Source organism: Trachemys scripta, chromosome 8 (assembly GCF_013100865.1).
Source record: "Trachemys scripta elegans isolate TJP31775 chromosome 8, CAS_Tse_1.0, whole genome shotgun sequence".
Classification (NCBI taxonomy): Eukaryota; Metazoa; Chordata; order Testudines; family Emydidae; genus Trachemys; species Trachemys scripta.
In genome coordinates this window covers 98,299,154-98,324,018 of record NC_048305.1, presented here as the reverse complement: position 1 = coordinate 98,324,018, position 24,865 = coordinate 98,299,154, and the positions used below count along the sequence as shown (strand labels likewise).

At 41.2% G+C, this 24,865-nt stretch overlaps 1 protein-coding gene across 5 annotated transcripts in view; it reads right to left on the bottom strand.

Moving 5' to 3' along the window:
• TUT4 (terminal uridylyl transferase 4) overlaps positions 1 to 24,865 on the bottom strand; it is an 84,250-nt gene that overhangs the window by 20,326 nt on the left and 39,059 nt on the right. For all 5 annotated transcript variants that reach the window (XM_034780211.1, XM_034780212.1, XM_034780209.1 and 2 more), the window contains 11 exons: positions 22,941 to 23,067; positions 15,409 to 15,528; positions 14,768 to 14,986; positions 14,449 to 14,623; positions 11,209 to 11,957; positions 7,904 to 8,054; positions 5,599 to 5,685; positions 2,982 to 3,085; positions 2,756 to 2,813; positions 2,563 to 2,666; positions 1,814 to 1,903 (listed from right to left, as the gene is read on the bottom strand). In XM_034780211.1, the coding sequence (XP_034636102.1) occupies positions 1,814 to 1,903; positions 2,563 to 2,666; positions 2,756 to 2,813; positions 2,982 to 3,085; positions 5,599 to 5,685; positions 7,904 to 8,054; positions 11,209 to 11,957; positions 14,449 to 14,623; positions 14,768 to 14,986; positions 15,409 to 15,528; positions 22,941 to 23,067 (1,984 nt within the window). The remainder of the gene's footprint in view (positions 1 to 1,813; positions 1,904 to 2,562; positions 2,667 to 2,755; positions 2,814 to 2,981; positions 3,086 to 5,598; positions 5,686 to 7,903; positions 8,055 to 11,208; positions 11,958 to 14,448; positions 14,624 to 14,767; positions 14,987 to 15,408; positions 15,529 to 22,940; positions 23,068 to 24,865) is intronic.

Here is a 24,865-nt window from a genome sequence, read left to right as displayed (position 1 = left end):
TGCCCCCCACCCCGAGGGGGGTTTAAGCCCCACACCCTGAGCGGGACTGAAGGTGTGTGTGTGTGGGGGGGGGGACGACACAATTTTTTCTAGGGGGAGGTCAAAAAAAATTTTTTTTAGTCAAAATGGGGTCACCGTCACAAAAAGTTTGAGAAACATTGCCATAGAGAACAGAGGCCTGGCAAGTTCAGCCTCCCTGCACCAGCCTCTCCTCCCCGCCGCATACCAAATACCTGAGGTAAAATCCACCCTCCCTTGCATACAAGGGCTCCCTCAGCTAAAGGGAGTTATGTAAAAATAATAATTCTACATATGTAAGTTCAACTTCCATGATAAAGAGATTGCACTACACTACTTTTATGAGGTGAATTGAAATACATTTCTTTTATCTTTTTTACAGTGCAAATATATGTAATCAAAAATAATATAAAATGAGCACTGTACACTTTTGTATTCTGTGTTGTAATTGAAATCAATATATTTGAAAATATAAAAAACATCCAAAATATTTAAATAAATGGTATTCTATTATTAACAGTGCAATTAAAACTGTGATTAATCACGATTCATTTTTTTAATCACTTGACAGCCCTAGTAAATATTAATTCAAATTCACTATTATTAATAACACATCAAACCTTCCACCATCCCAATTTTGACAGACAGGGAAACTGCGGCAAAAGGATTTAAGTGATTTGCAGGCCAAAGGAGGAGTGTCCCAGCCAGAGAAAGTCAGGAATTCCTGGCTTCCAGTCCTGGGCTTAGACACCATCCCTCTCTCAGCTCCCCTTGTGCTCTTCCAAAGAATGCAAATATAGAGTCTAATCCCAACTTGAAAATTAATTATCAGCATAAGTGATAATACAATGGACAAATGACTGTAACATTCTGGAACAAAGTCAGAAGTATATTTCAGTTATCTCAAGGGACAGCAGTACATTAACAGCTTGTATTATGGTACAGCACTAAAGCAATAATAAAACAAATTCTGCTAGTCTTTTCATGAAAATCCATTCACGTGGTCAATTAAATAATGTAGAGCAAATAAAGAGATAGTGTTTCAGTCAACAAACAAAGAGGCTGCATGCCAAGTCATTTACAGAGCCACATACCATTTATCTCCAAGATCTCCCTGCACAAAAAAACAATTTCTATTACGCTTTTCTGCAAGATTATAGGGGAAAGAAATAATATTTTTTTTAGCTAGAAAAATTACCATCTGGATGCACAGTGCATTCTGATTCCCAATTATAATGTTAAAGCTTTTTTGTTGGTGTAGCTGGCTTGAGTTCAAGAAATTAAAACCTACTTTTTCAAAATATCAGCTTTCCATCAAACACAAATGATTCAACAGCCAACAGAGGGCATTAAGGCCAATTTCTGCTCTGGAATATGTTTGCAACTTCACTGGCTTCAATGGGAACTCACCATACATACCTGAGGGCAAAACTTGGTTCGAAGGGCTTGTCTACATGGAGCAGCAATGCGCTCTAGAGGGGTGTGATTTCTAAAGAATACTTGGGAAGATTTAGTTTGTGCCAGCAGAGTCTACACAGGCCACTTAGCGCACTTTAAAAGTCAAACCCTTCTACTGCACATTTATAGACAAGCCCTAAGGCTTGAATATGCCCATACAAAGCCACTCAGGAGGTAGCATTTTAATTCTCAGATTAAGAAGATTCTGCTTGTCTCCTTTCTAGCTGGCATCAGCATCACGTAAGCTCTTTGGGACAATGACAGTCTAGCATAGAGCACAGTGCTACACAAATAATAAATAATGATAAAGTCATGTTGTACTATATCTTTATATTACCTTAGCAAAAACTTTCATTGTATATCCCAAATATTGCACTCTAGGATCAATAGCTGCATATGTAGCCAGCATTCTTGTGTTATGCTGTGCCTGGAAAACAGACAAGTATTAGACAATAGTTTATAGTTTAATCTGGTATAGCCTGCAGTTCAGACATGGGGAGGTAGAGAGCCAAAATATACATGGAGGCAAATTGTACGCTCAGTGACACCCATGCAACATTTCAGTGTGGTTGCAAGAACACAATTAAAGGCTGACTTCAGACCAGTTTATTTGTAAAAATTAGCACCTGAACACACCAGCTTGTTCAGAGATGGAATCATTCAAAAACTGAGTGAATCTGGGGCAAATCCTGGCCCCTCCTTTGCTGGCCTGGAGAGGCCCATGGCAGGAGACGCTGTTTGTTTCCACAGTGTCAGAAGAGAGCCAGAAATTGAAGGACAAACAGGCTCCATTAAGCTGAAAGGCCACAGTGACTCTGCAGCTCAAAAAAGGAAGGCCCCTCCACCACTGTGCCACAAAGCTAACCAACTACCTAGGCTGGGCACTAGGCTGAGGATTTGGGGCTATTTAAATTAAAATATGTAAAAAAAATTGGATATGGTATTTTTATTTCTGATTCAGAATTATTCCCTAGTAACTTCAATGCTATCTCCATCTTTTAGATGTCCAAGTATTACCATCTGTAGGCAAACTTTCCAAACAATTCTGCAAAGTATGCATTAGCTTTTACAGAAAGAGACACTTACTAGCGTATTGTATAAGCTGATGTCTCCCTCTAAGCCACTCCGTCTGTGTTCAAATTTTACTATAGGCACTTTGGCTGTTGTTATAGGCAAGATGTTTTTTAAACCTGAGGATAAAATATTTCCATAAATATTAAACATACAAGCAGATACATGTAATTGTAAATATCATGTAGAGTACATTTAAAATACATACCTGGATGCTTTTTAAGAATTTTTGCCAAACCTTCAATTATTTCCTTACAATTTAGTTTCTAGAAAAATAAATAGCAAAATCTGAGCAATGAACTATGGATCCTCACCCCACAAACTGAACAAATATTATATTTCATGGAATAATGAATGAAAGATCATAAATCTTTCTTCATTTTAAGAGTATAAAATGTAATTGCAACATATATTTTCAAATACTGAACTCCCACCTCTGCATTTTCATGGCCTTCCAAGGTCATGCAGATATCCAGATCACTGTCCCGGAATCCAAATCCATTTTTTGAAGAGCCAAATAAGCACAGTCTGGCTTTATCTAACCAAAAGAATAGACAAAAAGTGTCACTTTTTTTGTAATATCTTTTGGCACTGCTTACTACAGGAAATTTCTTATTTGAGATAAGAGGCTGGACCCAATTTTGCTTAATATATTTAATGGACTTTTAAATCAGTTTCTATTGGACACCTCTGACATCTCATGTCAGACAACAGAAGTAGTTGGTACATTATTTTAATTTCTATGTGCAACTGATGAGGAATTAAAATGCAATTTTTTATATGCCTGCCATGTTAGGGACTCAGTAACTAATTATTACATACGAATTTCTACATACATTAATTGCTTTTTTACAGTACAATACAGTTTTAACTGTTTTGAAAAGTATATAAATACATGCAAAAAAACTAGTTATAATACACATTAATAAAACAGATACTAAGGTACAGCTATTTGTACTTGATTCTTTGTGATTTTTTTGGTTCATTTATACTTCCCAAGGTTTAGCAATTGTAGGGATATAGGCTCACATTAAACCAGGGTGAACTATGGTTTTAAATTGAGTTGGGATATTAAAATGAGCATTAGGCTCAAAGCGTGTGACCAAAAAGAATGAGATCATGAGAAAGAAGTAATTGTGTTAAATTGGCAGTGACCATTTGAAATACCAGTGTTATCTTATTTAAGGTTGGGCTGCAGTAATAGAAATAAAACAAGGTTAATTGGGAACCAAGCACAGTAAATAATTGGCTATGTAAGAAACTGTTTCATCTGGCTTTAACTAAGGTCCAATAATTGGCAATGACATCACTAGTTTGTTAATGGGTATAACAAGGTAAACTCAGGAGTTCATTGCTAATACCTGCCTGACCAAGTTGGAGCTGACAATATAGGTTTAAGCATCCCTGGGTTTAGCCCATTTGTAAGTACCTTGATCAAACAGCTTATAAATGGTTTGTTACTCTTTGGATGTAAAAAGCAACAGAGGGTCCTGTGGCACCTTTAAGACTAACAGAATACACTCTGGATGTAGTAAGTTGCTTATTTAGGCTTTATAGGCATGTTTAGAGCAATTGTATACATACACCTCTACCCCGATATAACACTGTCCTCGGGAGCCAAAAAATCTTACCATGTTATAGGTGAAACCGCATTATATCAAACTTGCTTTGATCCGCCGGAGTGTGCACTCCCCCCCCCCGAGCACTGCTTTACCGCGTTCTATCTGAATTTGTGTTATATTGGGTCGTGTCATATCGAGATTGAGGTGTATTATTTGGGCTTTGGATGTAATAAAGGAATTTAAGGTTAAATTGGTGTTGTGGTAATAAATACAGATAATAACCCTGTATAAATCATGATGATTCCAACAACAACATGAAAATTCCATTTTCTGTTACTAGGAAAGTTTGGTTGATTGGGATGTTTCTCTGTGCCCACAAAAAGAACAGGAGTACTTGTGGCACCTTAGAGACTAACAAATTTATTAGAGCATAAGCTTTCTGTGCCCATTAACCATAGTCTATGGTATAAGATACAAATAATGAAGTCAATGCAGTTTCTGAATGAAACATTTTATTTCCACTTTGGGTTATTCATTTCATTTTTGTTCGAAATTTATTTTCACTCATGTATTAATACGCATGGTAATATAATTGAGAAGGATTTCTTTCTGAATGACCTGTTTTAGATCACTGTAATTTGTTCATTTTGAAATCAATGATAAGAAACTATATCTATCAGCTCATGGCTGCTTTCAAACCTTTGATGGAATCAGAAACCTTCAGTCTTAAGTTTCTGTGACAGAAAGATTGTGCCCTCAATCCTCAGCTGTCACCAATAAGCACGGGGCACAGCTGAAGGGTGGAGCTGCAAAAGAAACATTTACAGCTACCTGATCTTGGGGCCAATTCTGGAAGAAAGAATGGTCTTCTGGATAAGACAACAGACTGGAACTCAAGCGACCTGGTTCAATTCCTGATTGTGCTACAGACTTTGAGTGAGACCTTAGACAAGTCATTTAGTTTTTCTGTGCCTTGGTTTCCAACAATATATATATATATAGAGAGAGAGAGAGAATAATTTTTCCTACTTCATGGAAGTGATGCGAAGATAAATTCATTAAGATTTCAGAGGCACGCAAATACTATATTGATGGGTCCATATAAGTACATGGGCCACAATGCTACTCTAAACTATATGTAGTTGGCTATAGTCCAATAACACTCTTTCCCTCCCGTGGCATGCTTCCTGTGCTTGGGGTCAGCAAGGGTTTGGTTATGTCAACCTACATCATGCAGGCTTTCCCCCATGCTGTGGAGATGCACCAGTTGCCAGCACCACTAGGGCAGCACAAAGGGGCCAGAGTAGGGTTAGGGATTGAGTTTATATGTCTACAGGTACCTTTATATACACACTCAAAAGGAAGATGCCACCATTTTAAAGTAGACAAAGGAACAAAGAAAGACAATTCTATATTAATGGGCTGGACAACTGGAATGAAGGGAGAAATTTTAACAACGAATGATAAGTGGTTACCTATTATTACATACCGTTGTATTCTTTTCTAATAAATCTTTCCAAACTTGCCAGAATTTGTTCTCTGTTTTGTTGCTCAGAGAAAGGAGGTGATAATTCATCTGAGAAAAAAAAAAAAGTTACACTCTGATTTAACATTCCGCTATATGTTTGGTCCTAAATATCTGATTTTATGAATTAAAGTATTTGCTAATATTTATTATCTTTGAATAAGTCTGACATTTTCTATGGTAGTTAGTACTGACTCCATTTTACTTTGGGACTTGATCCTGTTGTCATTAATCAGGCAAAACTCTTGGGAGCCAATAAGAGCTTTGCCTGAGTAAGAGCTGTAGAATCCAGGTAATACTGAGGGTTTGTCTACACTAACAGTGCGGCAGCTGCACCAGTGCAACTGCGCCACTGTGCTTAGTGAAGATGCTACCTACGCCGATGGGAAAAGCTCTCCCACTGGCGTAGGTACTCTGACTCCCCAAGAGGCAGTAGCTACATCGACAGGAGAAGCCCTCCTGTCAACATAGCGCTGTCTACACCGGCGGTTAGGTCAGTATAAAGGCATTGCTTAGGGCTGTGGATTTTCTACATCCCTGAGCAACGTAGTTATATCAATGTAACTTGGTAGTGTAGACCAAGCCTGAGCCCACACTGCTTACCACACCAAATCTCTATTACTCCTGGAGGGATTCTGCGTCAAAATATTAAAAATTCTGCCCTCCAAAATTTTTAAATGTGAAAAATTCTGCAAATTTTATTTGTCAAAATAATGCAATACAATCACATCAGTTTCAACTGTTTTGGTAAGTTATTTAAACTACAATATAGAAAAAAGTCCCAATAACGATTCAGCATTTCCTAAACACATGAAAGTTAGTTACAAACACCTGGTAACCAATACCCTGCATTCCAGACATAATCCTGGATTTTCATTTGAATTACATTACAGAACACCAAACAGCAATAAAAAAAAAAGTAGAATGGCATTTTAAATTGCTCAAACTTTCACACATGAAAGACATACAGTTTTGCTAATCATTGTCCTGGACCTGGCTGGGTACTTTGGGAAGTGCTTGGTTCTGATTGTCCTGACATTTTATTGACTTCTTGGTAAATGTTTTATTTGCCCTCAAAGTCTTTTTTTTTTTTTTTTTTTTAATGGATAGGTAAAATAAATCCTGTGCTGTAATCTAACCCCATTGTGCCACTTTGCCACAGGAAAAAAGTGAGAAAGCACATAGATTTTCCTAGCTGATTCCCTTACTGTCATTTATAAGGCTTTACATCACTCTGGCAATGTATGGGTCTTAAAACTTTTACATGTTTTATGCTCCTGGGGGAATCGACTGAGAATGGGAACCATTAACTAACAATAGGAACATTAACAATGTTACTATACAAGCAGGCTGCTACATTTCTGCCTCAGGTAATGAGATCAATTAACCATCAACAGCAACTTTTACAAAATACGTGTGTGTGGAGGGGGTGTTTACAAAAGCTATTTTCTTTAATTTAAAAACAAACAATTTTCAGTAATATGATACTAATATTTAATTAAGTGTTTTTTTCGATTCTCAGGAAGTTACAGACATGTTACTAGGCAGGCAGCCTGCTACATTTCTGCCTCACAGAATGATATCAATTAACTAGCAGGCAGGCTGCTACATTTCTGTTTCAGGTACAGAGCCTTCCTTGGGCATAATAAAAAGACCTACCCCACCTCCATGCCTATTGAGTCGCAGTAGCAAGTGATAGGGACATAATCTCTCTCGCTTGTTGGCCAGCCCCACCCCATGACAGTGATCAACATCTCCCCCACAGGCACACACGCCCAGCCTCCCTCCCCCCGCAGTGATTTGCCTCTCTGAGGCTGCTTCAGGCACGCTGGAACAGATGCACTGCCTGGGCTACCAAAGAAGAGGTGCGTGTCCCCCTGCATATTTATTTTTCATTTTACAGAAATATGTAGACCATCTGAATTCTGCGCTCCCACAGGTGTGCAGAATTCTGTCAGGAGTACTTTATGCACATTGGCTGCCTGTTCTCTCCAAAACCAATAATAACTAAAGATGAAAGTTCTTGCTAAAACACATTTTGGGACCAAATTCTTTGTCAGCATAACTCTACTGACTTCAAACTATATGACAAAACAATATGGGCCAAATTCTGTTTCAGCTACATTGCTGTAACTTCCTCCCACTAAAGTCAATGAAGTAAGCACCACATTAAAGGGAACAGAATTCGGCTCTACGGCTTTAATTTTTAGAAATTACAGCCTGTGAAGTGAAAAGTCCTACACTAGTCCAACAGTAATACTGTACTTACCAAAGCATCTCTTACACACTATATCAAGTATTTCCCGAAATCTGTTTGTCATTGGTGGTAGTGGTTTTAGATCAATTTTCTTAAAATCCTCTGGGCAGTCATTTTTGGAATGGCCATCACGTTTGCAGATGCTGCATACTATAGTTGGAGGCTATTAGAAGAAATAAAATAAACAAATTTTAAAATATTTCAATGAATGCATACTATTTCCATAGGACTGTGGTGAGCAATAACAGCGTTTATCTAGAGAACAATAAAAGAGCACCCCTTGACAAATCACCTTTTGCCCCTGCAGTGCACTACAGAGTTCAGGAATTCTGCCAGAGGATAAAGGGAAAGGAGAGGTCAGAAGAGGAGGGAATCACTCTCTTACGGAAATCAAGAGCTTTGCATGAGGAGGAAGGGAACTAGCCACCAAGTATATGCACAATAAACCTCCTAGATAGTGATCCACTGGCTGATCTGTTAAGGATGATAAAAAGGTAATGTTACAAGCCCAGTCATGTAGTACTTCTTTAGGTAAAGTTCCCACTGACATCAATGGGAGGTTTGCCTGTGTAAGGACTACAGGATTAGGCTATATAGGTTTAAAATGTCATGTTAGTAAATAAAGAAAAATATTTGATTCAATTTCTAATCAATTTTTTGCAAAGAAGAGTTGAAAGTAGTTTCAGATACTATACTTGTCTCTGAGACCCCCCTAGCAGTTTTTGTGTTTACTATCACGTTACTTTTTACAGTGTTTTTCTCTTTCCTATTACTATGTGAAAGACCCACACAAACAACGTGGGCAACACAGGGCTTGTAACCTACCGGGGTAAATTGACCTAAGTTATGCTATTCCAGCTACATGAATAACGTAGCTGGAGTCGACGTAGTTTAAGTAGACTTACCCCAGTGTCTTCACTGCGTCGACGGGAAACGCTCTCCGGTCGACTTACCTTACTCTTCTCGGGGAGCTGGAGTATCGGAGTCAACCGAGAGCGCTCTGCCATTAATTTAGCGGGTCTTCATTAGACCCACTAAATTGACACCTGCTGCATCGATTGCAGCAGCATGGCTCTCCCAGTAGTGAGACAAGCCCTAAGTGATTGACTGACTATGGTGAAAAACAGAACTGACTACACAAAGTTCAGTAAACAAACTGAAAAAACAAATACATTTCTCTTTACTACTCTCTTTCAGTTACAGGTACACTAGCCCTAGGGTTACCTATTTTGATTTACAAAGGTGGAAAGGGGGGAGTTCTCATCCAGAGATCTTGGCATCCTTGACAATATTTAAACATACAAAAAAGCATAATTGCTCTACCAATTACTACAGCTCCATCAATTCCAGCTAACCCCCATCCAACAGAGCTTAGGGGGAAAAAACCTTCTGCCCTATAATTCTCTCCTGACTCTAAAAGTCAAGGAGAACCGAAAAGATTTTTGGGCAGAAATGTGTTTATTAACAGTGTCCCTTTAATAAATTGGACTTTTACAAAAAAGTCTGAAATGAGTCAAAACATTTTAATAATTACACAACTATCACTCACAACAGTTCTAGGCCCTTAGGAACTCCGCTTTCATAACATGCTATATTATCGCCACATGTTATCTGACACTCTGAGATAGACTGGAGAACATTCTAAGTGTCAAAGTGTCATGAAAAGATGGGAGTGGATAAAAATCAATGTTTAAAACAAAATGTAAATATATTTTTATTTAATTTAAATAAATGATTTTTAAAAAATTTAAATCGTATTTTTTTATTTACATTAAATACAGGTTTATTTTTTAGGAAAAAAAGTATTTAAAATTAAATTTGAAATGAAGAACCTATGTTAAGGCCTAAACTTATTATAATCAATTAAAATTAAAATAATCTAAATTAAATACGCTTCCTAACAAGTTGTAAAAAAGTCAAAACAGCAAACTCATGGAAGTTACTGGCTAAGCACCTGGAACCAGAGTTTGCTGAAATGCTACACTAGTTTTTGATAGCAACAGCCTCTTCTACAGGTACAAAGAGAATATTTTCCTCATTTCAGTTTATTCAATTAATTCAGTTCAATGAGTAGTTCATTCAAAGTTAAGAAAGCAATGAAGTTAAAAAGCAAGAAAGCTTGTTTTCCTCTTCCAAATAATGAATAAAAAGTAAGTATAAGATTCACTATTTCTAAAATATTGAAAAACATGGTGACTAGAAACAATTGTTCAATTTACTAACTATATTAATAAAGACACTGTAGAAATTGCAGTACTCCTATAAAGTCTGCCAGAATTAAAGCAGCACATACCCTGAACTCCCATTTAATTCCTTCAGTGGCAGTCAAAAGAAAGGAGAGGTAATCAAGCTGGAGTCACTGATTATTTTTTGATAAGGCCTTTTTGGCTCTCAACACTTTTGGCTGGGTGAAAACTGAGTGATGTCAAATTGCTCTAAAACATCTAATCTTCAGGAAGATGCCTGCATACTTCTTATCACTGCACTGGCAAGTCTTTTCTCTGAGTTACGTTTTTTTAAAACTGAAAATCTGGAGTTTTCCACACTGAAATGTATCAGTTGTTTTTACCTAGAGAAGGAGAATATAAGGAAAGCCAACCTTCCAGTCCTTGGGGATAGTTATAGCCAGGGTGGTAGCTATACATTAGTAAATAACTGTTGCATTTAGTTAGGGTCAAATTAGGTCATGTTTGTACAATATTTTGAAAACTGGAAAATGATATAAAACTGCTATCAATAAGTTTCATTCAACATAATAATTTGCCTTCTTACAAATGAACAAAAATAAAAAACAAACAAAAAAAATATCAGGGCCCCAAAAAGATGGGCTATCCAGTTCTTTCTTTCTCTTCTATGGTGAGCAACTACACTGCACTTCCCAACTATGGAAAAGTAATGAAAGTTAGAAAATAGCCTATACTTCTCTAACCTGACACAGTGAGGAACATCACATTATATAACCAAGATAATTATACATCTCTTTATACCATAGGTAAATGGGTCAAGGTGCTCGTAAAGCTATGTTGTAACTCCTCTCAAGGCATAGTGATACCCTGACATGTTAACTTCTTTCAGCCCTGTAACAATACATTCGCCTGTGCTGAGGGAGCAAGTATTTGAAACAGGGAGAGTAGTAATTCATGACGGAGAATGGAATAACAACTAAACAATTCTCCCACCTGGCAGTCTAACAGGTTGGAAGCAGGAATACAGTTCTAACAGGTAGTGAAAGGAGATACTTTGCACCCAAGTGTATGTTTTATTGATGTGGGAGTGAAATAACCCCACCATTTATATATCTTTAAAATGCATCTTACCTTTCCAGAAGTCAAAATAAATTTATCAAACACATAATGCATTTCTTCTCTGGAGAGTTTATCTTCATCTTTAAGGTTACAAACATCTACCATTGCTTTGCAGTTGTGCGAGGTAGCTGATGTGCTAGTGCACTTATTCTTCTGTGAACACTCCATTACTGAACTCTGTCCACTTTCAACATCAACAAATTCATTAACAGAATTTGGGTCATGGAACCAACGTTCACTGCAATTACAATGGTGGCTTAGCTTGTCTTTATTTAGACCAATTTCTGAAAGCTCTAGATCATCTTTCTCTTTGAGTGATTTTTGCTTTAATTCACAGCATTCTTTAGAAATAAGAGATACTGTTTCCTCTCTGTCTTCATAATTGGAGTCCAATGCATCTGTCTTATTTACTAACAAACTGTCTGTGTTCTCAGAAATACATTTCCTGGATGTAAATTCCATTTCATTACATTCAAGTTCATATTCATGTATACTACATCCATTTCCTGCATTCTGTTTCTCTAAAACATTTTCTCCCTGTGGAAGGCAACAGTTGGCTACAGGTTCTCCAGATTTTGCATCTTTCTTGCTGCTAATTTTTTCCTTTTCTTTTTTCTTGGTATCTGATTTGGATTTAATCCCATCTTTAGTTTGTGGACATGCAAAATATTTATACGCTGTCCTGAATCGCTCTAGGATGTACTCAAACACCATCTGGCTATTTAGGCTTCGTGCAACATTCCTCTTTAGTGCAAAAGGATCTAGAAAAAGACAATTCAAGTAGTAATTTACTACTATACATCAAGTAATACTGGCACAATAATGTATTTCAAATGCATAAGTTATTAGTATTTTGTATTTCAAATTACAGAACCCTACAATATAGTCCAGAACTATATTTATTATGTTATACATCCTCTTCTTCATTTCATCCTGGTACCGGACTGTTTTCATTACAAGGTTGAAGGATATAATGGAATAAATAGCTCATAGACATATATTGTTCTTAAGTTCCATTCAAGGAACTGGATCCCAAGAGAGTCTTTAGATATTTCTGTATAATCACCATATATTTACTGTAAATGTCTGATTTAATTAATAAAAAATGTGTACTGTTTCTGCTTTGTTAAAAAATTCCCATATTATGACTGATTCCTAAACTTGAAAGTAAAATAAATATCCAGACATTACAATCAATCTTCGGGTAACTCTGCCCAATATTTTCTCCTTCTTTGATTTTTTTCATTGATTTAATTTGATAATTTATTTAGAAGTGAAGCAACAGTCAGGAAACTGACTATGTAAAATGATCTCATAGAGTTTCATATTTAGTTTCTCTTTGTAACTTCCAGAATAAATTTGCGATTTACAAGTCCAAAGAGGACTTTCATAATTGCAATTACTGACAATTCCACCTCAGATCTTAAATATCAAGGTGGGTTGCTTCTTCCTCTTACATCAACTCCTGTACTAAAAATTCATCACATGGAACTTAGCTGAAAACATTGTTAAAAGGATATAATCCCTCCCTCTTAGAATAACCATTTGATCATTATCTTGACACATTTTCCTTTTTTTCTCATGGTTCAGATACTCTCTCTCTCTATTAGGTCCCTAACTCTCATCTCAGGGTATATCTACACTGCAATAAAAGACATGCTGCGCCAAGTCTCAAAGCCCAGGTCAGTTCCTCAGGCTCACGCGGCTCGCACTGATGGGCTAAAAATAGCAATGTAGATGTTCCAGCTCTGGTTGGAGCCCGAGCTTTGAAACGCGGTGCTGCAGGTTTTTCTTTGCAGTGTAGACATACGTACCCTTAGGGACTTCAGTTTCCAGGATGATGACTAGGTTGGATTCTCATCTCCAAAGCTCAAAGTCTATTCCCACAGACTTAACTTCCCCTCCCCAACGTTTCTTTGATCATGTCCAATACAGATATCCATCTTACCAAAACCTCCTTCACCAAGGTCATAAACAAACCTCCTTCTAGCAATGTGATAGGAAAATTTTCAAATCCTATTTCACTTTGTCTCCTGCTTTTGACACATTTCATTACTGTTCTCTCTACCTTCCCTAACAGTGTTCTCTTCCTGTTCTCCTCATACCTCACCGATTCCTCCTCAGCATCCCTTTGCTGACTCCTTATTTTCCTCTTTTCTGTTGGCATTCTTTAAGATTCTCTACTTGGTCCATTCCTTTTCCCTCTATGTGCTTTATGAGACCCCAGGCACTACCATTTCTAAGCTGATAACTAACCAATCTATCTCCTACTTTCAACCTCCACCCCTTTTGTCCAGTCTCTCATATCTAGCCATCTCTCCTACACCTCCTCCTGGATGTCTCACCATCTCAATCTCCTATAAAAACTGTATCTTCTTTCCAAACCATTTACCACTTCCTCACTTTTCTATCACCACTGATAATCCAGAGTTCTGGTACATTATTTTCTGATCTTTCCTAACAAATACTGTTTCTTTTTTTTTTTTTTTTAAATAATAAATAATTAAATAAAAGATTACTGTTTTCCAAATGGAAATGGATAAAACTTAGGCAAAGAAAGGGAATTATTCTTTCTCCCATCATCACATACCACATTAGGTATCGCCATCAAATATACTCCGCCTCAAGGCTCTCAAATGTATTACCTATTGTCAGACATCTAGTTTTTAATATATTTTCCAGGACATACTCATCATCCCACTATGCGGACAGTCAGCTTCCCAGTGTGGGAATATGGCCCAGGGGATGTTTTACTCCACTGAGCTGGTTCCATTCGCTCTGATCAATGCTCTCCTCTCTGCTCTGTCCATATGTCAGAAGCAGAGGAAATAAACTGATGCTCAGAGGCAACTAGAAGACCCAGTGGTATGGGATCTTGCACAGGTAATGTTCCCACACCCCCAGAACAAATGGGTGGAGAAAAGTACAGAGAATGGGGAATGAAATAGATGGAGATGGTTCAAGGAGAAAAGGAACAGTATTACAGAGATGGAACAGAAGGAGAAAAGGCTGGGGGGAAATGGTACTCCATATTTCAGGCGTCATTGTACTCATACTGCAGTGCTGGGTAGATGACACATCCTCAAGTAGCCTGATTAACTTTTGTACCTTTGCCAGCTAAACTTGTACTTTCCTCTTCATTTGCATCTAATGCAATTTCTTGTCCAAGTACTAGAAATAAATGTTAGATAAGTAAAATCCAAAGAATAAAGCATAATGTCTGTAGACTTGGTAAAAAGAACATTACCGCACCTTCAATGGCTATTCGCCTTTTAGGCCAGTTTTTGTTCTCTCTGGTTAAGAGTTCTTGTACCCGTATGCTGATGACATATTCCTCCAAAGCAAATTCCAGTGTGTAAAACTTCAACAGTTCTAACCACAGTTGCCCCAGGGATATTTGGTGGGGTTTTTCAAATGCTAAGGGAGACTGAAACAAACATGAATGTTTAGTAGCAATAGTTAATGAAAATTCCAGTTTTTTTTTTTTTTTTTAAATAAAAAGTTTAATGATCAGACAGCAGAGGTGAGAGACAGCAGAGGTGGTCTCCATTCAGATAAAACAATGACTCACTTTGCCATGTTTCTCCTTCGCATTGCTTTGGTTGTCCGTTTCTGAGCTTGTTGACATCTTACCACCTTTCTGCTGTTCAGCTTTAGCTTTGCCTTCTACACCACTTGAATTTTTCCCCGCTCCATTATTTGTTGGCTTGTATTCCCATCTTACAAACTTCTCCTCTTCTGTACCTCTCAGTGTGTAGTCATCTGCCCTCTTTAAATCAAAGCCTTCAACCTAAATACAGTTAAAGGATTTCTGAGAACAAGATTGTATGTCACATACCCTACTTGGTACAAAACATAGATATGGCAATTTCAGGGCCCCAAAAAGATAATTTCACCAACACTGCTAATATTAGTTATGAATGGCAAGAAAAGGGCAATCACATCTCAGTGTGTCAACTGAGTTAAAAAATAATTCCTTCCCCCGATCCAAAGCACAGAATTGCACAATTGTCCAGGAATATTATGAGAGTCTTTCACTTTCCTCAAAAGCAACAGGCACAAGTCAACCACTCAAAGAAAAATGTGCTAGGTGCTTTATTTAGACTATTCAATCTAGTCTGACACATCTTATGATCTGTAAAATACCCATGTAGCACTGCCCCTTAAAAATATTGCAAGAGTAGGATTATTATATTGTCAAAAAAAACTTACCCAAGTGCCTAAATAGGATGGTAAAATGGGTGGTTTTCTTTGTTGAAGAAAAAATATCACCATTAAGGCAAAAGAATATGAGGGAATCCCACCTTCTGCCTGGCAGTCAATATGGCACAACTACAAAAAGATAAGACAGCTATAGTTTTCTGATAAGCTTTTAGCATTTTAATTATATAATATATTATATAAATGAGCCATTAGAAAAGTTCAAAAGGAATATGGAGTATATGCTAAAGCTGACTAGAAAGGCTTTCATCTCAAAATCTAAGGAAAAGGTAAACTTTTGTATAGATGCCTTCTGTGTTATCTACTTCTCACTCACAATCCATTCAGAACACAGCACTCACTTACTTTTTTCCACACCATGCAACTCCCATGTTACAGCATTATTCAGAAAGTTACAGTAGATACACATTGGCCAGAGGATAAAATGTAATCTGTAATCATTTGTAAAGTTCTTCAACTTTACTATTATTATTATTTATTATTATACTCACTGATTCTATCATAACTATGCGGTTATGGCTCACATTTACGCTTCTGCCAGGGATTTATGTTTTGGTTAGAGAACCTGCTATTGTGCAATCGCCAGGTATAGAGGGCTTCTTCGTATCTGGCTCTATGCTGATAGAATGCTTTTCCATGTGAGCTCAAAAGGCTTTTCACTATTTTTAGTCAGACTTCAAACAGTTCTCTTTTCTAGTTTGTAATGTAATGTTCTTATGTATTGTATGGCACTAATCGATTTATGAAACCGTCTTCATAAAAATATCAATATTAATAATACTATATAATGGAATGCACTTTTCAATAAAGTCAAGTCATTTAAAGTCAAGTATTGCTTAGTAGTGAACCCAAACCTGAATTATAAAAGGATTTGACATCTGAAGTATACTTAATAGGGCTTTTACAGCTCAATTCTTATACTCAGCAATGGTATCTCTAGTTGAACCAGTGGGAGATGGAGACAAAAACTTGTACAATTGTTTTGCTGGCAGCCTGACATGAGCTCATTTTTTAAAACTGCCTTGATTTTGATGAGTGGTGGGTTTGGCAAATGATGCTTACTCTCTTGGGATGAATTCTCCTAGTTAGGCACATTAAGGGGGTAGGGGCTGCACCTGGGCTATAAATGGTTAGAGGTTGCTCCATTACAGGAGGACAGGCTGTGAGAATAGAACCGACTGAGAGAGAGGCAGGAAGCAGAAGCAGCAGGACTACCATAGTCCCCTGGGATGGGGGGCAAAGAGAGCCCAAGATGTGAAGGGTGAGCTGAGAAACAGTTTGTTTAAGTTTGGATAATAAAACTGCTAAAAGGAAATTGTGGGTGTGGCAATGCGAGTTGGCAAGTAAGGGAGAAGTCATGCCTTGTACAGGGCCCTATAAGCCCCAGTTCTGACTAGGGGAGAATTCCCTTGCACAGGCACTGTGGACAACAGCCATTCAACAACCTCATTGCAAGCCCTGGAGTAGGGGGCAGGACAAGGGGGGGAGAGGGGCAGGGCTGCAGCAGTGCAGAGATTCTGGACAGTACCACAGCCTTGGACGGCATCCATAACTTTGACAGGCCCCATCCAGCCCCCAGAGTAGCCCAGGATCAGGGGAGTACAAAAGTGGCTTAAAGGTAAACCAACCCTCTGGGCTGTGAGAGTTCAATACTGGCACAGCACAAAATCTTACCCAGTAGATCTTTGGCCAAGTTCCACTGGAAAACTCTTCATGAGTCACTAGTATACTGCAACCCAGAGTCTGGGAAGATTTGATGACTTTTACAAGTTAGACTTTTTCAGGAATCTAGCTAGGAATTTTAGCAACACAAGTTCCTTAAACTTAGTTGCACCACTAGGAGACTGCAAGCAATGTAATATAAAACATCTCTCCACAGATGTCAAAAAGGCAGCATATACTTGCCTCTAGACACAAAGTGGACATATTCTGCATTACATGCTACTGCATACACTTCAACTCACAATACAGAACAGAAAAGAGAATTCAGAGGTTTTTTGGTTTTTTGTTTTTTTAAACTATCTATTGTAACCATGCACAAAACTATGCACATAGAGTTGCAATCTACTTCCAGGTTCTGATATTAATAAATCACTCCAGAGTCAGTTCACTAGAACTCACAAAGGTTTATAACCCTATTATATACAGCTAAGTGGGTGCTACTTCTTGTATTTCAGAATCTAGTTGAGAACTACCCTCCTTAAGCTTACTGTAGCCTACTTCTTGGACTTTGTCTTTGTATTCCCTCTACTCACCTTGCACCTATCTACTCCCTCTTTTCCTTCAACATAATCTTGTCCCTGTTGATGAAAGAGTGCCTCTTTCTCTGCAGCTCCTCCTATCAGCTCTCCATCTCAGCCTCAAATAAGGCTCTGCCTTAAGTCTCAGGCCTGGTCTACACTAGGCGTTTATGTCGAAGTTAGCGCCGTTACATCGAATTAACCCTGCACCCGTCCACACCGCGAAGGTATTTAGTTCGACATAGAGGTCTCTTTAATTCGACTTCTGTACTCCTCCCCGACGAGGGGAGTAGCGCTAAATTCGACATGGCCATGTCGAATTAGGCTAGGTGTGGATGGAAATCGACGCTAATAGCTCCAGGAGCTATCCCACAGTGCACCACTCTGTTGACGCTCTGGACAGCAGTAAGAGCTCGGATGTTCTGAACTGCCACACAGGAAAAGCCCCGGGAAAATTTGAATTTGAATTCCTTTTCCTGTCTGGCCAGTTTGAATCTCATTTCCTGTCTGGACATCGTGGCGAGCTCAGCAGCACTGGCAACGATGCAGAGCTCTCCAGCACTGATGGCAGTGCAATCTCAGAATAGAAAGAGGGCCCCAGCATGGACTGATCGGGAAGTCTTGGATCTCATCGCTGTGTGGGGCGATGAGTCCGTGCTTTCCGAGCTGCGATCCAAAAGACGGAATGCAAAGATCTATGAGAAGATCTCTAAAGACATGGCAGAGAGAGGATACAGCCGGGATGTAACGCAGTGCCGCGTGAAAATCAAGGAGCTGAGGCAAGGCTACCAGAAGACCAAAGAGGCAAACGGACGCTCCGGATCCCATCCCCAGACATCCCGTTTCTACGAGGCACTGCATTCCATCCTCGGTGCGGCCGCCACCACTACCCCACCACTGACTGTGGACTCTGAGGATGGGATAGTGTCCACGGCCGGATCCTCGGACATGTTAGCGGACGGGGAAGATGAGGAAGGAGATGAGGAGGACGAGGCAGTCGACAGCGCTCACAACGCTGATTTCCCCGACAGCCAGGATCTCTTCATCACCCTTACAGAGATCCCCTACCAACCCTCCCCAGCCGTTACCCCAGACACAGAATCTGGTGAAGGATCATCCAGTAAGTGTTGTAAACATCTAAACATTTATTTGTAACAGAACATGATTATTAACAATTTAAAAAATGGGTTTCTCATGATTAGTTTGATTAACTTAACGGTTCAGTCATGGGCAGTGCAACTATTTGAAAAAAATCTAGCAATGTCCGGTTTTGCATGATTGTCCTGCCCAAGCCGCTCTACTGTTTAGTCCCTGCTACTGCAGCTACAGTAAGATGCGGTCTATATGTCCGGGGATGGAGCAGAAATCCTCCTGGGACATCTCAAGGAAGCTCTCCTGCAGGTAATTTGAAATCCGCTGCATTAGGTTCTTGGGGAGAGCGGCCTTATTGGGTCCTCCGTAGTAGGACACGTTGCCGCGCCACGAGACTAGCAAGTACTCTGGAATCATTGCTTGGCACAGCATGGCGGCATACGGCCCTGGTCTTTGAAGGCTTTCCCGGAGCATTCTCTGTCTGTCGCTCTCAGAGATCCTCATGAGGGTGATGTCGCTCATGATGACCTGCTTTGAATGAGGTAGGGGAATGTTAGTGTTGGGACTGCTTTACCGTTCCTTTACAGAACTGTAACCGCTGGTTTGCAGCCACGCGGTGGAGGCGGGAGAGGGTCAGCCGAAAGGGATCGTTCCCGGGGACAGCCGCGAGGGTGTGGGACAGGAGCAGACTTCCTGCTTGCCGGATTGCTGGCAGCAGGGACCGACATTGATTTCAATGTGAAATGAGGCCATTGCTAATATTAAAGTTTTAAGCTGCCACGAATCTACGGCTTACCATGTCTGCGTGCAAGAGCAATTCCGTTGTCCTGACAGGGTTCTCAAAAGTGCTCTGCAAAACCCCAGACACTGAATGCGAAGGCCGAGAATTCGACCTTGTGCTGAGTGCGCATGTGATAGGTGCTGTGCATGGTCCTGTTCACAGAGAAAGACTATGTTCTTTGTTCACAACTACATTTATCTTTCTGAGGAATTCACTCCCTTTTTCCCATTCCCACAGCCCCATCTGCGACTGTCTCACAACCTAGCCTGTCATCACACTCCCAGAGGCTAGGGAGGATTAGGCATAAGAAGAAGAGGACACGGGAGGACATGTTCTCAGAGCTTATAGCCTGCTCCCGAGCCCAGGCAGCACAGCAGACCCAGTGGCGGGAGAACTTGTCCCAAATGCACCAAGCCAACATGGATCGGGAGGAGAGGTGGCGTCAGGAAGACCAGCAGGCGACTCAAACCCTGCTTGGACTACTGAGGGAGCAAACGGACACGCTCCGGCGCCTTGTGGATGTTCTGCAGGAACGGAGGCAGGAGGACAGAGCCCCGCTGCAGTCCATCTCTAACCGCCCTCCCCCGCCACCAAGTCCCATACTCCCTTCACCCAAAGTGCACAGAAGGAGAGGCGGCAGAGTCCCTGCTAACTCTCACTCCACCCCTGCAGAGAGCTCGAGCAGCAGAAGGCTCTCATTCCCCAAAGTTTGACAAGTTCTTTCCTTCCCGCCTGACACAAGCCCCCGTCCAAGTTTCACTTCCCAGTCCCATGTGTAGTTGATAATAAAAAATATGTTTCTGTTAACTACTGTTTCCATCATGTTCTTTTGGAGGAGGGGGGGGGAAAGGGGGTTGGTAATTGGACAGGACAGTCACCTTTGGCAGGGTACATAGTAGGGGGCAGGCACAGCAGCAGGGCACATACATAGTGCAGTGATGCAGTGACTACTTACCCTGGTTAGTCTGGGAGGTTCTTTTCATGTTATGTGGTGGGGGGTGGGTTGCTCTGTGACTTTGTGTCAGGGGAGGGCAGTTAGAGATCTTAAGCGGCGGTCCTTAGGCAGGATCACAGAGCCACACAGCAGGGGATCTGTAACCGTCCCACCCCTGCCACAAACTCACATAGACCCCCCATACACACAGTCCGTATCAGGAGGGGTGACAGGCTCCGTTGAAAGAACCATCCCACCGCAGCGGAGCCTGTCAGTCCTTGAGTTTAGAAGCTGCATTCGCGCGACTACACTACACCCGCTCCGCACCACAGTCTGCGTCCCAGTTTTAAAAAATTCCCGCGAAAACAGTATTAAAGAAAACGGTGTGCTTTAACAAAGTAGAACTATTTTTATTTTGAAACGTGTGTTGGAAGTGGGGTGAAGGCTTCTCTGTACACAAAATTAGAAAGTCACAGGTTACCCTGCTCACTCAGGAACTTTGCTTTCAAAGCCTCCCGGATGCACAGCGCTTCCCGCTGGTCTCTTCTAATCGCCCGGCTGTCTGGCTGTGAGTAATCAGCAGCCAGGCTAATTTCCTCAACCTCCCACCCCGCCATAAAGGTCTCCCCCTTGCTCTCACAGAGATTGTGGAGCACACAGCAAGCTGCTATAACAATGGGGATATTGGTTTCGCTGAGATCACAGCGAGTCAGCAAGCTTCTCCATCTCCCCTTGAGACGTCCAAAAGCACACTCCACCACCATTCTGCACTTGCTCAGCCGGTAGTTGAAGAGTTCTTTTTCAGTGTCCAGGGCACCTGTATAGGGCTTCATGAGCCAGGGCATTAGCGGGTAGGCTGGGTCCCCGAGGATGACTATAGGCATCTCCACATCCCCAACAGTTATTTTGTGGTCCGGGAAGTAAATACCTTGCTGCAGCCGTCTAAACAGACCAGAGTTCCTGAAAACACGAGCGTCATGAACCTTGCCCGGCCATCCGACATTGATGTTGGTAAAACGTCCCCTGTGGTCCACCAGTGCTTGCAGCACCATGGAAAAGTAGCCCTTTCTGTTAATGTACTGGCTGGCCTGGTGGTCCGGTGCCAGGATAGGGATGTGAGTTCCATCTATGGCCCCACCGCAGTTTGGGAATCCCATCGCTGCGAAGCCATCTATGATCGCCTCCAAGTTTCCCAGGGTCACTACCTTTGGCAGCAGTACATCAACGATTGCCTTGGCTACTTGCATCACAACAACCCCCACGGTAGATTTGCCCACCCCAAACTGGCTCGCGACTGACCGGTAGCTGTCAGGCGTTGCAAGCTTCCAGAGGGCTATGGCCACTCGCTTCTGGACAGTCAGGGCTGGTCGCATCCGGGTGTCATTGCGCTTCAGGGCAGGGGACAGCAACTCACAAAGTTCAAGGAAAGTTCCCTTCCGCATGCGGAAGTTTCGCAGCCACTGTGATTCATCCCAGACCTGCAGCACTATGCGGTCCCACCACTCAGTGCTTGTTTCCCGTGCCCAGAATCGCCGTTTCACAGCATCAACATGACCCATTGCCACCGTGATGTCCTCGGCGCTGGGTCCCCTGCTTTCTGAGAGGTCTGTGCTACTCTCAGACTTCAGGTCATCACCGCGTTGACGTAGCCTCCTCGCCTGACTTTTCTGCATCTGCCTCAGGGCAACCTGTATGATAAGCTGCGAGGCGTTGAGAGCGGCCACAACTGCAGCGATGGTTGCAGTGGGCTCCATGCTCACAGTGCTGTGGCGTCCGCGCTGTCAATGACTTGAAAAGTGCGCGAAATGATTTCCCGCCGGCGCTTTCAGGGAGGGAGGGAGGGCGGGAGTGATGGACGGATGACGACAGTTACCCAAAAGCACCCTGGCCCCTTTTTTTTTTACCCAGAAGGCATTTGCGGCTCCACCCAGAATTCCAATGGGCGGCGGGGACTCCGGGAACTGTGGGATAGCTGCCCTCAGTGCACCGCTTCCAATGTCGACGCTTTCCCCGTTAGTGTGGACTCACAAAGTCGAATTACTGTCCTTAGTGTGGACACACACGTTCGACTTTGCAATATCGATTCCAAATATTCGATTTAAGTAAAATCGAACTACTCTCGTAGTGTAGACAAGGCCTCAGAAGAAAATACTTTTCACCCTTCCCATACCTCTTCATTCCTCTCTCCCTATCCTAACATTTCTTTCTGTAACTGTGGGATATAAATGCTGAAGAATTTGGGGACACGGTTTACAGGAGAGATGGATGCTACGCTTGACTATAATACATTTTGATTTAGTGGAAAAAGAAAAATTTCATAAGAAACTTTGATACTACTGTATTATAAATTACATGCTGGTGTCTGTGTCACAGGAAGTTTATTCCCATAACACATTTGTTGCTGTATTATACTTTATGTGCAAGCCTCAAGGGGAGAACAGACATGTTTAAGCGGTCTTTATTTGTATTAACTTACTCTAGCCCAGTAGCGGAAAGCCAACACCAAGGGAGCAAGAACAGGTTCCAGTTTGCCAAGTGCAGCCAGCAAGTCAGTTGTAAGACAGGCCACGTCATTTCTAGCACTCACTTTACAAGTTAAACCACTGTCATTAAGAGAGAAATAAGAAACCAGTTTAAGTTCATAATTTTAACTCCAAGTAAGCAAAGTTTGACAGATTGCCACTCCCAGCATATTGAAAGCAAATACCAGAACACCTCTCATGAATGAAAGTGACCATTTTAGCAAGCAACATGATACCTATCAAACTGAGTTAGATTTTCATTACTGCAGGCATTGGATTTGGAACTCACAAAAATCCCTTCCAGCTATAACAATGAAAAATGTCATTGATAATTTTTTTTCTATTCTCAATTCTGCCCCTGATTAACTGTAACCTTATGCAAGTCACTTAACCTTCCTGTGTGTTTCCACATATGCAAAATGGAGATTAATATCTTATCCCCTCCTCCTATTTCCTTCCCCATCGTTCACTTGACATTAAATAATATTGGGTACAGAGTGGACATTTGACTGAGATGGGTTAGTATTCGTTGCCCTTGTGGAGGAAGTGAATCTGTAGAAGTGGGAGGAGTGCCAAACCAAAGGAAACTTGGAAAAGCTAGTATTTTAAATATAAAATATATGGTAAACGAGGGCCTTGATTATCATCTTTGAAGTTCACTTTTTTGGTTTCTCTTTGTATTATCTTGATTTATCTTCTCTCTCAAATAACACAGTAACTCCTCGCTTAACGTTGTAGTTATGTTCCTGAAAAATGCGACTTTAAGCGAAACGATGTTAAGCGAATCCAATTTCCCCATAAGAATTAATGTAAATAGGGGGGGTTATGTTCCAGTGAAATTTTTTTCACCAGACAAAAAACTATATATTATATAGATATACACACAGTATACGTTTTAAACAAAACAATTTAATACTGTTCACAGCTATGATGACTGTGAAGCTTGGTTGAGGTGGTGAAGTTAGAGGGTGGAAGAGGAAGGGATATTTCCCAGGGAATGCCTTGCTGCTAAATGATGAACTAGCACTTGGCTAAGCCCTCAAGGGTTAACACGTTGTCAATGTAGCCTCTCACACAAGGCAGCATGAACACGAGGGAGGGGAGACAGCATAGCAGACAGAGACAGACACACACCTTGTGTGTGGGAGAGAGAGAAATGCACATTTGCCCATTTAAGTAAGCTGACCCACTCTTATGTGCGATGTCTTTTTAAGTGGATCAGGAAGTTGAGACAGCAGCTGCTGCTCCAAGCTCTCTATGTCTCTCTCTGCTCTATATGGAGAAGGGGTAAGGGGGACACCCTGACATTAGCTCCCTCTTCCCCCCCCACACAGTAAGCAGGAGTCTCTGGGAGCAGCACATAGCAGTGGGGGGGAGGGACTGCTGAACTGCCGGCAATTGATAGCCTGCTGGGCAGCTGCCGCACAGGGAACTTAGGGGAGTGGGGAGCTGATGGGGGGCTGCCGGTCCACCCTGGTTACTAGCCCCCACCAGCTAGCTGCAACGGGCTGCTCTTCCTGCAAGCAGTGGACAAAGCAGGTAGGTGCCAAATGACGTTAGAAGGGAGCATTGCACAACTTTAAACAAGCATGTTCCCAACATATGAAGATATACCTATCTCATAGAGCTGGAAGGGACCCTGAAAGGTCATTGAGTCCAGCCCCTCAGGACCAAATACTGATTTTGCCCCACATCCAAGTAGCCCCCTCAAGGATTGAACTCATAACCCTGGGTTTAGCAGGCCAATGCTCAAACGTAGGGTTACCATACGTCCTCTTTCTCCCGGGCATGTCCGGCTTTTCGGCACTCAAACCCCCGTCCGGGGGGAATTGCCAAAAAGCCAAACATGTCCGGGAAAATGCTGGCCAGGCAGTACCCC